Source organism: Malaya genurostris, chromosome 2 (assembly GCF_030247185.1).
Source record: "Malaya genurostris strain Urasoe2022 chromosome 2, Malgen_1.1, whole genome shotgun sequence".
Classification (NCBI taxonomy): domain Eukaryota; kingdom Metazoa; phylum Arthropoda; class Insecta; order Diptera; family Culicidae; genus Malaya; species Malaya genurostris.
Genome location: NC_080571.1, coordinates 168,094,647 through 168,112,451, shown reverse-complemented (window position 1 = coordinate 168,112,451; position 17,805 = coordinate 168,094,647). Strand labels below are relative to the sequence as shown.

Sequence of the window (17,805 nt, the reverse complement as noted above, 5' to 3'; positions counted from 1 at the left end):
CGACCTACCAAATCTGAAGTCCCTGCAATAATACCTAACTCTATTCTGGAAGAATTGAGAGATGAAGTCAAAGCAATATCGACTTCAATCTCCAGTATCGGAACCAAAGACCAAAATAACAAACCTAAGTCTCTAGCTGAAGAACTCAAAGAGAAGGAAATTCAAACATACGACAGTGGCTGGCGCTTCATAGGAAGTAAAAAAATCTGGAAACGAGACTGGAGTGATTATGACAAGTTACAGCGCACTCGACGGCTGCAAGAAAAACAAGCAGAAAAAGCAAACCTCAGACGAAAACATCGGAAGCGGAAACAACAAAATAATACAAATTACAGTATACGCAGTAAAAACAACAACTACACCAACAACAGCAAACACGACAACAACAACAACAACAACAACAACAGCAGCAGCAGCAACAACAACAACAACAACGACAATAATGTGCACTACAACAGCAACTTGAACAATAATATACCTGCCACAACAATAACAATAATGTGTCATTACAATATACCTTACCCTTGGACAAAGACTTACTAGCAGCTGCACGGGTTCAATTCTCCGGGAATCCAGGTGCTGATATTGCCTCAAAATTCATAAATTTTCAAAAAGGTGAAACAATCAACCCTTACAAAGGAACAAGAAGTATTCAAAACAACACTACTCCGGTCTTAAACACATCTTCAATATCACAGAACATAAATACGTCTGCAATATCACAGGACATGAATACAGACAGCCAATTCGAAATTGATCCAATGCTTCCTCCCATTGTACGTCTTACTTCACAATCTGCAAATGGCGACGAACGCTTCTTGAAAGCAAGACTTCGTGACCCCAAAATAATGCACGTCGTCCGTCTGTATTTGTCGTACATGAAAAATCAACAACCTACAGTATGCATCGAGGGTATGACACCAACTAGTATAAAAATGCTATTAGCCTCAGAAGGCCTTCCAACAACACCTGACCACCTCCTACGAATCTTCATCGAAGTGCATCAGGAATATGGAATGAAACCTAAGGAAGCGCTGGCCGACCTGGACGCTTATGGGAAATTTTTGACAAGTGAACGTATCCGCCGACTCCAACTAATCCGGGAAGCCGAACATAATTTTACTAGGCCGAATTTTCGGAAATAACGACGCCCTTTGACGAAGGAATAGAAACAAGAATCAGTAATGTAAGTATTCCAGAATTTTCAAAAACTTGTTCGCTTCATAGACAAAATGTGACTGAAATTTTGTTCTATTGCCAAAATTTCAACCGCATGAAAAGCCCGGCCAAAATGAAAGAAATTCATCAAGATTTAATAACCTCCTCTTTCGACGTAATCCTTGGAACTGAAAGCAGCTGGGATGAAAGTGTTAGAAGCGAAGAAGTTTTTGGAAATAATTTTAACGTATTCCGGCACGACCGAAATTTATCTCTCTGTCAGAAAAAATCTGGAGGTGGAGTCCTCACAGCCATAAACTCTTGCTTTACTTCTGAAGAAATTGTTAATCCTAAATATAAAGAATTTGAGCATGTATGGGCCAAAGTCTCAATATTGGGAGAAGAACATATTTACTGCTCTGTCTACTTCCCACCCGAAAATGCGAACAAATTCTCTTTTGAATTATTCTTTCAATCTTTAGACACAATTATTTCGAATATGGAACCTGAAGTAAAGCTTCATACTTTTGGCGACTTCAATCAACGTAATGCGGACTTCATCTCTGACATTGAAAATGAATCAATCTTACTTCCAGTCGTAGGAGAAAACGCAACATTGCATTACTTTTTCGACAAAATTTCTAATTTTAGCCTGCATCAAGTAAACTCTGTAAAAAATCAACAAAATGCATATTTAGACCTTCTATTCACAAATTGCACAGAAGACTTTTGTGTGAATGCATCAAACCTGCCATTATGGAAAAATGAAGCATTTCACACCGCAATTGAATATTCATTATTTACACACAATGCATCCCTTCCCTACGACTTGGAATATGAGGAAGTGCCGGAATACAATAAAATTGACTTTGAAGAAGTCAAGTGTAGACTAAGTATAATAAATTGGCGGAACATACTGAGTACAGAAGGAAATGTCGACGTCGAAGTAAACATATTCTATCACATTATAAACAAAATATTAGCCGAAACTTTGCCTATGAAAAGAAGAAAAAATCATAACAGCAAATTACCTGTATGGTTCAATTCACAACTAAAACATTTGAAAAATAGGAAACAAAAAGCAAACAAAACTTACAAACAAGAAAAAAGTGACGCTCATCTTCAAAATTACTTAAATCTATGCAATCAACTCAAAATAGCCATTAACACAGCACATGAAGAATATAACCGCAAAATTGAAAACGAAATAAAAACTTGCCCTAAGAACTTTTTTAACTACACAAAAACTAAACTAAAAAGCAACAATTTTCCATCTCAAATGCACCTCGACGAACATCTATCAGAACATGACATTTCGACAGCACTGAAAAACTTAGACGCCTCAAAAGGGCCTGGACCTGACAGTATACCACCAATATTTTAAAAAAATCTTGCTGAAGAACTTACACTACCACTACAACTACTTTTTAACCTATCACTTAATAAATGTACTTTTCCCAAAGCATGGAAATCTTCCTTTCTTGTACCAATATTTAAATCTGGTGCAAAATCTAACATTCGGAACTACCGTGGAATAGCCATTATCTCATGCATTCCAAAATTATTTCAAAAAATTGTAAATGAAAAACAAATGAAAATGAAATGAATGGCTCAAATCATACTTAACGAATCGTGTACAGGTAGTCCGCTTCCAAAACATTCTGTCTGAACCAATTAATGTAACTTCTGGCGTACCTCAGGGTTCTCACTCAGGGCCTCTCCTTTTCATTTTACATATAAACGACATTTCCTTCATACTCAAAAATCTGAAAGTGCTTATATATGCAGACGACATGAAACTCTTCATGGAAATTAAAAATATCAACGACGCTGTAATATTCCAGAACGAAATCAATCTATTCCACATTTGGTGCTGCAAAAGTCTACTCCAACTCAATGTAAAAAAATGTAACTCAATTACTTTCAGTAGGAAAAATGAAACTATACCTATAAACATACATCTAGGAAATCAACTTGTAGAAAAATGTAAAATTGTAAGAGATTTAGGCGTAATCTTAGACTCCAAGCTCACTTTTGTGGAACACTACAATACCATAATCAATAAAGTTAATAGCATGCTGGGCTTTATTAAACGCTTCAGTCATAACTTTCAGGACCTATACACAATTAAATTATTATACACTACATATGTCAGACCTATTTTGGAATATTGCAGCCTAGTATGGAATCCATACAATATTATTCACGAAGAACGCATCGAATCTATTCAAAAACAATTTCTTTTATATGCACTTCGTAAATTAAACTGGACAGCATTTCCTCTACCATCATATGAAGCACGCTGCATGCTCATCAATATACAAACACTTAAAGAACACCGCGACTTTGTAATGCTTTATTTTATCAGCGACATTATTTCTCAACGCATTCAATCAGCTCGCATTATCGCAATTAAATTTTTATATACCTAGCCGTCAATTACGTTCCAGGAAATTATTTTTAGAAAAACAAGCTAGAACAAATTATGCAAAATACAGTCCAGTCAATCGAATAATGCGCCATTACAATCAATACTGCGAACATCTTGACCTTACTATGTCAAAAAATCAAATCAAATCTCAGCTTTGTCGTAGAAATAATGTGTAGTATGTAAGTGAACATTGTAAACATTTTAAATGTAGTCTACATTTGCTTGTCGAAATAAATAAATAAATGAATAAATAAATATCAGTATAGTTTGTTAAGGTTTCCGACGGTCTTTGTTATAATATCTCTATTTTTTTGTAGAAGGTGTTCAACGGTTGTTTTAATGGTAAATTGCCCTTTTTAGATTTTGAAACATTTCGTCCCATGTGTCAGCTCGTATTCTGTTTATAAATGAGGCTGCCTTCCCTTTCAATTTCATCAACACTGCGTTTAATAGTGGTTTTTGATCCTCACCATACCAATGGGTACGACTGCAAAATAGCTTAATTGTACAAGGAATAGTTCTTGTTCATCTACTGACCCATAGAATTCCGGAATGCATTGTATTGCAGCTTGCATCGGAAACCGATATCCTTCGGTGTTTTCGTTTCTATTTTGGCTCATATTTGCTGTGCTTAAGCTGTTATCGGTGCGCTTATGGGGTTCTAAATAAATACCTAATGTAGGCGATTTTAATTAATCATCCCCGATAATAGTGGTTTCATCTAATATTCGTACTGACGCTTCGTATTTCGTTTTTACGACTGATCTGTTAATCTATTCCAATCGTCAATGCTGACATGGGCTTCGTACCCTTCAATTAATCTTTCGAATTTCCTGAATGCGATTCAAGAAGGGTCTCTATTTTTGCGATTATCACTGCTAATGATCTGAGTCTTGTTTTATTTTTACAAAGATTATCGTATTCTTTTAAAATATATTCGCGGATTTCATTAATTCTACACATCTGATCCATTTACGATAATATATATACATTTACGATTCAAAATATAAACTAAAAATCATTGCTGAAACATAAGCGGGTGTCGAATATTCGAGGCACATATATGTCTGTTTTTATTTAATTTCATTCATGCGCGCGTCAAGTACAATAGCTACCCAATGATATTATCGATATGTACGTTATTGCATCTGCTACGTTTGTGTGTTTTGTCAGATTTTCGATTATGTGCTTACATTAGCATGGAAAAAGCCAGAATGAAAGTTTGTTACCGTAATCTATCGCCTGTAAAATTAGTACGAGCAAAACTTCGCATGCAAATATTCTAGCTTCAAAATTATGTACCCGAATTCTAAACTTCATCCACTGCATATTAATAGTTTACAGTATTAGTAATTTATTTTTCTGCGGCTAATTTACAGTATGCGCCAGAAAATTTTAAGACGAATGTGGTTGAGGGACAACATGGTTCAATTCTGATCCGAAGAAATGTGACCATCTAGCTCACCTGACTTAAATCCTCTGGATTTCAGTGTATGGGCGAATATTGAAACACGTGTATGTGAACATCTTCACTCGAATTTGATTTCTCTACATACCTTCATAAAGAAGCATTGGTGAGGAGTGTCACCAGATTATATTCCCAAGGTCTGCAAAAGCTTCAGGAGTCGCCTAGTCAGGAGTCATAAATGCAAATGACGGACATATTGAGTGAAAAGGAGGCTTAATTTTCTACGAACATGTTTATGTTTAAAGTTCTTAATAAAGATACTCAGCCCCAATGAAATTAAAAATGTTTGAGTCTCATTATTTTCTTACGCATACTGTATTGTTTGCTCGCCGCGTTTGGAATGCGTGATTCACTAGTGAATCCTAATTTTAACTACACTCGCGGTAGAACACAATACCTCCTTAGCGTCCCGAATTAAAAAATTATTTTAAAAACCGGTGTCATCAAATGCAACGGCTGAGCTGCGAGAGGGGTATTTCTTCAAGCGGGAATGTCGGTAATCAACGAAACTTCAACTATAAACTAAATCAAGTTTTAATTTTTAAATTCACTTCTTTTTCTATTGAACAAATTTACTATACAGTACAATAACTTCTCTGAAGCACATAAACTCTGTGCCTGACCTAGCAGCTGAACTAAATTTTGATTTATGCCTTAATTTCTGTCTTTACACGAATGCTGGTGTGCAAGTTTAGTTACAGTGTTCCCGGTCGGGCAAGGATCAGCATTCTCAACGTGTGAATTAAGAAACCCCGATAAAATCAAAAATTTATACTCAAAATACTGCTGCCTAACCAAAAATTGTATAAACTTCAACTTCATATACATCTACTAATCAATGCTAACTCTTAAATGCGCAAAGTTTTTTTTATCGTTTTACGCAAAGGTGTTCTAAATTACCAATACGTGGGTTAACAGACTTCCACATATACTTAATATACATGTTTTCATAACTATGGATATATGCGATTGCCGCGCGCTCCGTGGTACTATTTTCTAGTGTCTGATGCATTATGTTGAAATAGACTATCGTGTGCCACTTAAAAGCTCTACTGTTATACTTATACGCAAGTATACAAATTATTTTAGGCGTCGTCGTTATTTAAAATCACAATGTTTCAATTGTTAATGATTCAGACTAAAATAAATTAGTCGTACTTTTCACTATTGTGTATATCATTAGAAACATTAGTTACAATCGCTTAAAAAATACGTCCATCACACCATTCCATTTTATTCATATTTGAAATCTTCATATTTTAAAACATAACGCCTGAATTTATGTTGCAATGATTACCATCGTACAAGTAGATTCAATGACCGCACGAATCATGAAAAACCGTTTTACCAGGTTTGCTTTATAAGTTCTCAGGTTAAGCCTCCATTCGTATTCCAAAAGAAAGCTGATTAAAAGTTAAATTTTCTCTCACATTGCAAAAGAAGGCTAACTACGATTACTTTCGTATTCCAAAAGGAGGTTGATTGCTGTTGACATTAATCGAATGATGTAACGTAGAAAGACCTACAGAGTAGATTACAAATAGATTCAATGACCGCATTCATCTTGTTATACCGTTCTACTCAATTTTTTCAGAAGTTGTAACTATGATTAAACTTTCTCTCACATAGCAAAATCAACTGATATTACGTAGAAAACAATAGAAAGAAAATTACAAATAGATTCAAAGACCACACAAATCATGTTACACCGTTTTACCCCAATTTATTTTCTAAGTCATATCTCTGGTTAAACTTGGTTAACGGCGTATTCCCAAAGGAGTCTGATTGTAGTTGATCTACTAATTTTAAATAATCAAATTAACACGCTCAGATAAACAAATCATGTTTTAATCAATGAAAATAATGAATTAATAAATTATTCGAGAGCCTAATCAATAATTTAACCAAACAAGCGTTTGAGCAAGCAGCAGAAACAAACAATCTTACAAAGCACCAAGATAATTCTTCTTGTTTTAGGAACACATGCAGTGGTTTAATGAACAGTAGCGCCTCTAGAGCAACAGAAGGAGTTGTCGTGAATGCTCCTGTCATTGCCATCAACTGTCGCAACTTTTCCTTTCTGCTGCTATATAAGACATGTTTTCATAACTATGGATATGTTGAAATTGGTCGAACACGAATGTACCTGGGTTTGAGTCCCCATGATTTTCCAAAAGCTCGCCTGCATTGGAATAACCCCGGCGTATTTAACTTGATCAACCACAGCAACAGAGGAGCGGTAATGGACGAACTCCTGTGATTATCCTACGACTTACAGATAATCCAACCTGAAAACACCATTGCTCAACAGATCGCAGTTCTTGCTGCATTAAATCAAAGAGAGTGTGAATGTTTATACCGAACATTAATATATGTTTCTCGTCGAAAAAACCGTAATTCGAGAATCTAATGTTATTAAGTTTCCTTAACAAACCATCACTGACTAGATTTCATTAAAGTGGGCATAGTACACCTATTGAGAAAACCCACAGACACTCAGCTTTCTAATCTCTGGTTGCTGAAGCGATGAACAAGGAAGTCGAATGCTAAGCATTGCGTGTATCCAATTTGTGATACTTGAAGGTATGCCATGACCACGGACTGCTTCCAGAATTAAATTTGAAGACACGTTATCAAAAACACCTTCAATATCTAGGAAAACTCCCAAGCGAAATTGTCTTTGTGAAAAAGCTTTTTCAATGTTGTACACAACATCATGTATGAAAACAGGATTGTAGTGGACTTTCCACGCTGGTAAGCATGTTGCATTTCATGTAGTGGATGCACACCCAAAATAACATTCCTGATTTAGTGATCAACTATGCGCTCCACTGTTTTAAGAAGGAAAGAGTTAAGACAGATAGTCCTGAAACTCTTTGTTTCCTCATAAGTGTCACGACCGCCTTGAGAAATAAATTTGCCTATTATTTTCTTCCAAGCCCTTGGAGTATATCCTGTCGCAAGACTAAAAGTAAACATTTTCTTCAAAAAATGATTGAAATATGTATACTCTTTTTGAAGTAACACTGGGAAAACTCCATCTTTCCAGGAGACTTGTACGGAGAAAAACTCTCAACTACCCAATTGACCGATTCATGATGATAGCAGATCATTTGGCTGAAAGCGGATCGATATTGCTCTACATTATATTCAACATTTTCAATCTAGTGGATAATGCTACAAGAACTCGCTGCCTCTCAATGGATGAACCGTGTGAGAATTGTTCTACATTTTTTCACTCCACCTCCACCTCTTCTGAGTATTTCACGGCCCTTAACAAAAAAATACAGTCTGGCAATGATCGACGCTGTGTTGAATTTACCAAGAGAGAATCGCAAGTTGACAATTATCGTAGAAAACCGAATCGATGATTCGACTAGATGATTTTCATACTAGGTGACAATATTTCAAAGCCCTTGTGTGCAGCATTGACAGACAGTTTCATAGACACAACTTATACAAAGGTGATGTGCACATAATTAAAATAACCGGCAATAGTAAAATGATTGTATCACAATTATCCACTACCGGCAAAGAATCGGATCGCAAAACGAAAATGAGCGACCGTTTGTTACTTTAACGCATCAGCCAATCCGTGGTGCTCATACGGGTCATCGAAAGAAATTCGCTCTCGCACTGGAGTCCATTCTGTGTTAAATGAACCCAGTCGGTTTTCTGTTGCTGAGATGATATTCGTCTCTCTTTGATAGCACTGCTTGAATCGTGTGAGAGTTGCTAGAGAGCGTTCTTTGATACGATAAAAGCAATCGTTGCAAGCAAGTGCACAAGAATTGTGACTACTCAAAAAGTCTCAGGAACAGCTGTCAATAATGGCTCCATACATCCTGGAAAGTGAGTGTTAATAAGCTAGTACATCACCTCCATCAGACAAGTACTCACCATCTGAAGTTTTTAAGAAACCAGCCTGGAAGTCCTTCGATTTCGAAATTAACTTATTTAATCTACTAGCCTAGTTGTGACTTGAGACATTTGCACAATGCCCTTTCCTATCATTTCGCTCAGACGATCAAAGATCATTTTCGTAAACCCTTCGACCCGACACGAACGCATCCGACCCAGCTCTGCGTCAGTGATTCTACACTCTTCTGCATAGTTTTCTTAGGCTAGCAAGTTCAGTATTCCACCAAGGAGTTTCTCTAGTAGCTCGCACAATTCGAAGTAAACAAGCCTCTTCGTATGCCGTAACTATGAGTGAGTTTACCTCGTTGACAATATTTTCCAAATCAATTGGGATTTCAATTGTTGGCTGGTACCCGTAAAATTTTGTCGCCAAGGCCCCTTCATAGAGTTCCAAGTTTGTATAGTTGGGCTTATGATATGTGACAACATAAAATTTCACGATCAAAAATGACCAAAGATATACTTATGATCGATAACGAAAGCTCGTATTCATCGGAGACGAGTCAATTTATCAACTCATGCATAATTCTAACAGAACAGAGAGTTACATCCAAAATCTCCTCTCTTCCAGATCTCGCAAAAGTTGGACGATTTCCGGCATTGACTATGTACAAGTTTGTACTGCTCACAAATTCCAACATATCAGAGCCTCTCGAATTTATATCTGTGCTGCCCCAAATGATATGATGAGCATTTACTTCACTGCTCATTATAAGTGGTACACTACTTTTGCAGCAGCATGATACAACCCGAGTTGTGAGCTCCGATAGAAGAGATAAATCGAGAGCACTATTTGCAAGTATGCATGCTCGAGGCATTTCACGTGGATTAGTCATACTGCTCTTGTTGAACAGTATTACTAATCATAGTTTAGCTTTTAGCCAATCCCCCAAATAACCAAAATCTGTGGTCCGCCAGTTCAGTCGCCTATTCGTTTCATTCTTGCGCTTCAGCGCAATATAAAATTTTTTTTCGCAAATAGCGTTAACTTTACGTCTGCTTAGCAGTTCAAATTTCACTGTCTAAGTTTTTGAACCAAGCAGTTCAAATTAAAGTGTTCTGCACTGACGAGTAGAAGACGAAACGGAAAGAATAGTGAAATCGGTTATGTGCCCAAAGCACAAAACGGGTTTTAGTCAAACCCCTAAAAATATAAGTTGTTGAGCTTTTCCGCCATTTGTAAGAAGTATTTGATTTCCTTCCTTATCAGCGACATTATTTCTCAACGCATTCAATCAGCTCCATTATTATCGTCAACTACGATCCCGAAAATTATTTTTTAGTTAACAGGCTAGAACAAATTATGCAGTCAATCGAATAATGCGCCAATGCTGCGAACATCTTGACCTTACTATGTCAAAAAATCAAATAAAATCTCAGCTTTGTCGTAGAAATAATGCGTAGTATGTAAGTGAACATTGTAAACAATTTATATGTAGTCTACATTTGCTTCACGAAATCAATAAATAAATAAAAGCAGGAATTGGTTTCTGAGATATCTTAAACCTTAGAAAGTTTTTAGAAAAGTTTTGAATGTGGTTTAATTTGTTCAACTTCTTTAACGAAATTTTTGCTTTCGCAAAAGAGTAAGTCTTTGTTTAATTTCTTTTAGTAAATCCTTAACTATGTGTTTCATAGCAGGATCACGAGAACGTTGATATTATCGTCGACGAACATTCTTCAACCGAATAAGCAGTTGAAGATTGTCATCGATGATAGGAGAATTTAATTTAGTTTGAGCTTTGGGAACTGAAAGACTTTTAGCATCGATAATGTAATAATTCAAATGATCTATTATTGTGTTGATGTCCGCAGAATTTTCTAAAATAAGCTCAAGATCCACATGATTTTCAATGTGAGATATGTGTTAACACCAAGTAGTTCGATGATAGTTGAATAGAGAACTAATTGGATTAATTATAGCTTTGTTGGAAAGTCTGAATGTTACAGGAAAATGAGTCAGCATATGTAATCGGTCCACTACAAATGTGACCTTGATCTGTTAGAACTGGATCAATTGTAGAGGGATTTTTCACGGAAGAGAAACAAGTCGGATTACTGGGATGAAGAACTGTAATATAACCAGCAGAGAGTTGATTATGAAGTATGTTACCATTTCTGTTATTTTGCCTACACTTCCACTGGACATGTTTTGCATTTAATTTTCCAATTACGAAAAATTTCGGGCGATATCTTGTGAGTTTTTGTAAATCGCCTCTAAAGAAATTTAATTGTTCATCGAAGCATTGCACAATGGTCCTAAACGGGAAATTAGCGTGACAAAAATATTTTCACTATTATAAAATAGCTTTTTGTAGTTGGTGTCTTCACAAAAGTTGTTTATAATCAAATGGCGCTCCTTTCGATGAAAGAAGTTACTAGGGTGGTCCTTATTAAGATTGAAACTTTTTTAATTGAACTCGAAAACGATTTCATTGTACAATGAAAGTGTAGAAAATTTTATTTTGAGCAACATTGCTGAAAAAAGCACCTCTCTAGCTTTCCATTTGATCGAGTTACATCAATTTTCCGAGTAAAAGTAGGGTGGCTCATGAAAAATCACTTTTTTGTGAAATGTTATGTGGAAAAGTTGTCTTCAGAAGAGTTGTTGAACTAATCATTGCGCACAATTTTGCTGAACCAAGCTCTTTCATATGAGCTACCAGTAAAAAGTTATGATTGCTTTTTCATCAAAAACTACAAGGATCACCCCCATGGGGTTGTTCGAGCCATTGATGTGGAACAAAGCAACCAAAATTTCCAATGATCGACATTTTCAATTAATCGTCACACTTTTGAAACCGCAAATGCACGAGAGTCTGCTTAGATTGATTTTTATTTGGAACCAACACCGAACACGCGAACCCAGAACATAGATTCTATTTGTTGTAATTTGGATTTGTTTTGTAGCCGACGAAATTACATCAATAGCCCAAATGTATGCAGTTATATGTTTGTACATGCTTGCGATGCAGATAACGATATTTAAGGGCGGGTAGGGTCTAACACTCTTGAAAAATCATTTATTATTTTCTTTATATTTTCTTATAGTAAAACATTTCTTGAATTTTCTGTGAAATTTTCAAGCCTATTGGAACGAAACTCTAGAAGTTCTGGACCTTTATCTATTGGTATCTCATTCGGCGAAGAAGCAAGAGCTCGGAGCATAGGCCCAATATTTCTACTTCGATTGACTTCAAAACTTAACAAAACATTCATGAAATGTTTCATTATAATGAATTATAAAAGAAAAAATATTGTTTTTTGAAAATGTACAATTAAATCGTTTTTGAGTTCAATTGACAAAGTTATATTTCAGATTTCAATCTGAATAAGGACCACCCTAGTAACTTTTTTTCATCGAAAGGAGCGCCATTTGATTACAAACAACTTTTGTGAAGACATCAACTACAAAAAGCTATTATATAATAGTGAAAAAAAATTTTGTCACGCTAACTTCCCGTTTCGGACCATAGTGCATTGGCATGGCAAATATGCTCCAGCGATAAAATAAATTCCATGAATCTATTCAATTTCGAGTCCCTAGCTTTTAATAACTTTAGTATTGCCTTTGGACTAAAATGGTAGCTCCACCACCCATTCCAGTAAACCTGTCAAATCGATGAACCACATAATGTGGATTGCTTTTCAATTTGACATTTGGTTTAAGAAATGTTTCTGTCACAATGGCAATATGAATTAATGGCATTGAAAGAATACTGGTAGGTAGATATCTACCTGTTACGCTAGTGTAACTGTCATCAAAATAAGATGGCGTGGCCGATCTACCTATTAATAAATTGTTTTCGTTGGAAGACGACCTGGAAGACGTACCTGTTTTTGTTTACATTCGAAGAAAGTGCCTTAGAAGAATTAGGCGTGACATTTATATTGTATTTTCGATGTTCAGATATGTTCTGTTAATTTAAGGTCGTTGATTTGACTTGTTGTCTAAGCGAAAGAGCGTTATGACATGACATTTCAAATAATTGAATTTATGATTTCCATCACAATTAGAACATGAGAATTTATCAGTGGTTTCATTCATTGGACAGACTTCTTTCGAATGCGATTTACCACAATTCCAACATCGTATATCCATGTAGGAAATAATGAAAGAAGCGGATGAGAAATACGTAAACCATGTTTATTTAAATTATATACGAATAGACACGAGATGCGTGTTGACTAACCGACAATCGTGTAAGAACCTGTATTTTCTTCTCTTTTGCCGGGGGACTACTCACACTCCCACACGGCCTTTCCTGACATCACTTTCGCCTCGGAAGTGACCATGGCTTCAAGGAATCGCCTGATGTTGTCGTCTTATTTGGTCCCTCCGACTGCAACAATTTCATAGGGCCCAAAGTACTTCTGCTTGATCTTATGTCCTACACCAAATTGCGTTTTTGGTATAGCTACCACATCACCACACTTGTACTTTGACGATGGTTTTCTCCGAAGATCATAATACTTCCTATTTTCTTCCAGTATTCGTTGGATGCTTTGATGGGCGACCTTTCGCATTTCACCTCGAAATTGTTTGAAATCATCCTGAAGCTCCTGCTGTAATATTTCATGCAAAACCTCATCCTCTTTCGTTCTCATTTTCACACCGGTCAAGAGTTCGAACGGAGTCGTCTGAATCGCCCGCTGCCAGCTGTTATTCAAGCATTTCTGGACAGTGGCAACATGACTGAACCACCCATCAGGTTTATCGATTGATAATTTCGTTAACATTGGTATAATGATACGATGAACACGTTCCACCTGACCATTACCACGGGGAACACCAGTAACGATCGTATGGAAATCGATACCTTCGTTACAACAAAACTTGGTGAACACCTTTGACGTAAATGCTGCACCACGATCACTAACGATTCAGCGTGGGTTGCCAAATGTATCGAAAATAATCCGAAGCTTTTTCAACGTTTCCTCAGCCCCCGTCGACTTCGTTGGGAACAACCACACAAATTTAGTAAACCCGTCAATCACCGTCAAGATATAATTGTACGCCTTTCGAGTTGATGGCATCGGCACAAGATTATCGATGTGCAGGATGTCAAATGGCACATCACCCTTCGGGATCGGTTTCCAGCTTACCACGCTTCTTCTCACCGACAATACAAGGAACACATGTTGCAATACAGTTATTGATTTTTTCTTCTAATGCAGGAATGAAATAGTCCTTGTCAATACGTTCTTTGGTCTTCTTTACACCAAAATGCCCTTTTTCGTGAGCTGCCTGTATGATCGCTGACTCCATAGATTGCGGCACATAAACTCGTCGGGATTCTTCGTTACCTTTATACAGAACGCCATTGCTGATGACAAATCCCTCGTAATAGTCGCCGCGCTCTAGTGATATTCTAATCGCCTTGGCCCTCTCGTCATGCAATTGGGCTTCGGAAATTCGGGTGCTGACAGATGCTGACATCACCAAAACGTTCGCTCGAGACATGGCATCGACGTGTGGCATTTTATCTCCAGAACGATGTTCAACCTCAAAATCAAATTCGGCTAAATCAACAATCCATTTAGCTATACGTGCATTTATCTTCTTCTTTGTCAATGAGTCCTTAAAAGCTCTACAATCTGTGACGACCTTGAATTTGTGTCCTAAGAGGTAACATCTGAATTTTTTAATCGATTCAACAACAGCTAACGTTTCTTGTTCGAATGAGTGATAGTTCTTTTCTGCGGTATTCGTCAAACGACTGAAATAATGACAAGGGTGGAGCTTATCATCGTCGTTTGCGCGTTGCATCAAAATACCTGCTAAAGCATGTTTGTTCGCGTCAGTATGAACTTCGGTTTCGGCGTTTGGTTGGGAAATTCGTAGTACCGGATAACTTGCAAGAATTTCCTTTATGCAATTAAATGCAGTGATTGCTTCGTCATCAAAATGGAAATTAACATCTTTCTTCAACATAGTTGATAGAGGTCGTGCGATATTGGCAAATGAGGGAATAAATTTTCGAAAATAACTTGCCAGACCGTAGAATCGTTGTAGCTGCTTTATTGAGGTAGGTATCGGAAACTGTTTTACCTTTTCGATTTTCGCGGGCGCCGGTTCGACTTGGCCATCGTGAACTACGTAACCAATATACTCGACACGTCGTTGCAGGAACACACATTTATATCGTGATTATATCGTCGACAAACGCTATGATTGTCCCATCGTTGATCAATTCCTTCAATGCAGTGCATATAAAGCGACCAAAAGCATTTCTACTTGTACACAAACCAAACGGGGCACGTAAGAATTCAAATTGCCCATCACTTGTAACGAACGAAGTGAATTTTTGACCTGTCGATACGTGAAAATACGAGTTTTCTAAGTCCAACGTAGTAAACACTCGCGCGTTCGATAGTTTATCTATCTGCTCTTCCACGTTTGGCATGGGAAATTTGTCACGAATCATCTTCTTATTGATATTCTTTCTTTGGTACCACTATTACCGCACTCGCGTATTTACTTTCAGAAGGCTGAACGATACCGGCTTTCAGCCATTTGTCAATTTGGTTATTAACTACATTCTTCTCGACAGCAGCTAATCGTCGGGGATTTACACATACGACTTCGTTGTCACGCAACTTAATTTGCAACTTGTTCGTCGCAATAGCAGATGAATCCGGATTGTAATTCTTTATGTGATTCATTACCTCGTCGCAGTACCGATACGGAACAACGATCTTGTTTTCACCAATATATTCTTCGATTCTTCCGATCCATTTAATCTCGTTTTCCGGTTTCGATATCGGTCTCTTCGTTATACAAACGCCTTGCTGAGTAATGGAATAATTAACACTGCTAAAAAAGTCCATCCCGATCAACATTTTCATATTCATTGCACGATTACGTCGTGCCGTACGTAAACAAGAATTTCGTAAACTTCATTTCCGATGGATATATTCAGCATTATTTCTCCATTCACAGAGTTAACATTTCCGCCGTATTCGCGTACTTTCATATTAGATTTTTCAAGTTGAGCTCCGTAATTTGCAATATCTGACCAAAGATCGTTCCGAATCAGCGAAACATCGCTTCCTGTGTCGACGATTGCATTGACAACTGCACCGTGGGTTTTCACTAATACAGTGGGATTAGCGTTCGTTACACACTTCAACATATTCACCTTCGAAGTATTTTTCTTAATGCCATCATGCTGTCTCGTTTTTTCAACTGCTTTTGGACAATCTCGCGATACATGTCCAAACGAATTGCAACCAAAGCATTTCGGCCCATTGCCTTTTTGTGGGCAATTGCCAGCGACGTGTGATTCTTCACCACAGTTAAATCAGTGCTTCTTCGGACCAGTTTTATCTGCTTGCTTTTTTATATCATTGTCACGTTGACTTTTTTCCTTAGATGATCTTCTTGTGTAGGTTTGGCTCCGCTTTTCTTTTGCACCTTTTCGAAGCTGATAAGCTTTTCCTTCAACTGCAGAATCGTTTGTGCTTGATACAGCAAAGATCGCTGAAACTCGTCATCCGTTATTCCATCCACAACATACTCACAGATACTTGGTTCGTCGAGCTCGATTGAGAGAGCGATTCGTTGCATTTCATAAATGTAATCACGAATTGTTTCTGTAGGCTTTCTCTTTCTCGCCGATAATTGATGGTGCACATCACTTGCACGTACGAAAGGGGTAAATTCTTGAATGAGAGCTTTTTTCAGTTTTGTAAACGATGTCAAATCACGCTGTGTAAACATGAATCGACGGGCAGTTCCTGACATCTTTTTCTTGCACATTATAAGTTTTTGTTCATCGTTCCATAAAGCTGTTTTAGACATCTCTTCGAATTGTAACATCCAAATCTTTATATCCTGTCCATCTTCAGCACCGAGAGTTTCAATGCTTTCTTCCACGTCTCTGAACGAGTATGGCTGATTTTCTTTGAGTGCATATAATTTTTCAGTCTTTTCCTGGTGGACACTGCCAAAGTTCTACTTGAGGCATCACTACCACTTCCATCGTTTTCGTGTGCGTCGTTGTCATCGTTTCCATCATCTTCGTCGTCAATATTACCATCATCGTTGGTATTGGTATCGCTTCCGTCACCGTTACCATCGTCGTGTGTGTCGTTATCATCATCGTGTTGCTCTCCATTACCAACGTCGCTATGTTGTTTACCATTCCGTGCCTCGTCGTTGATACGCGAACGACCTTCGTTTAATACTATCTCCGTGTCGTGGTGAACGATTCTTTTAGTCATCTCTTTCTTGCTTGCATCTAACGGTAAGCCGCGTTTCTGGCATTCTCGCTCGATTCCGGCCTTCGTAAATACCATGCACAGCTCGTCTACTTTTTCCGCCATATTGATTTCTTTTCGCGTTTTTAGAAATTGACTTAAACTGAAGTATTGTTGAATATTTCAACGCGTAAACCGAACAATTTCTCGATTACTCCTTCCCGGACGAGCCGCTATGTAGGAAATAATGAAAGGAGCGGATGAGAAATACGTGAACCATGTTCATTTAAATTATATACGAATAGATACGAGATGCGTGTTGATTAACCGACAATCGTGTAAGAGCTGATTTTTCTTCTCTTTTGCCGGGGGACTCCTTACACTCCCACATCCATATGACAGTTTTTAGCACCATGGCCGAAACCTTGACAACGACGACATTGTGTTTCGTTTGTAATACCACTATGCCGTTTATGTTGTTCCGAATGAATTTTAATGTGGAAAATGAAACGTACTTTTTCTAAAGTTTTCAAATTGTTTACATCACTGATTGACGTGTATTAGAATGAAGTGTATTAGGTAATACACTTTAATCTAATACAAAATTTTTCCGGGTTGGCGGTTC

The 17,805-nt window shown here is 37.3% G+C and overlaps 1 protein-coding gene across 1 annotated transcript; it reads right to left on the bottom strand.

The window, feature by feature from the left end:
- Window positions 1-16,808: 16,808 nt before the first annotated feature.
- LOC131428990 (merozoite surface protein 9-like) lies at window positions 16,809-17,306 on the bottom strand. The gene has a single exon (XM_058593046.1). The coding sequence runs from the start codon at window positions 17,304-17,306 to the stop codon at window positions 16,809-16,811; it is 498 nt and encodes a 165-aa protein (XP_058449029.1).
- Window positions 17,307-17,805: the final 499 nt, after the last annotated feature.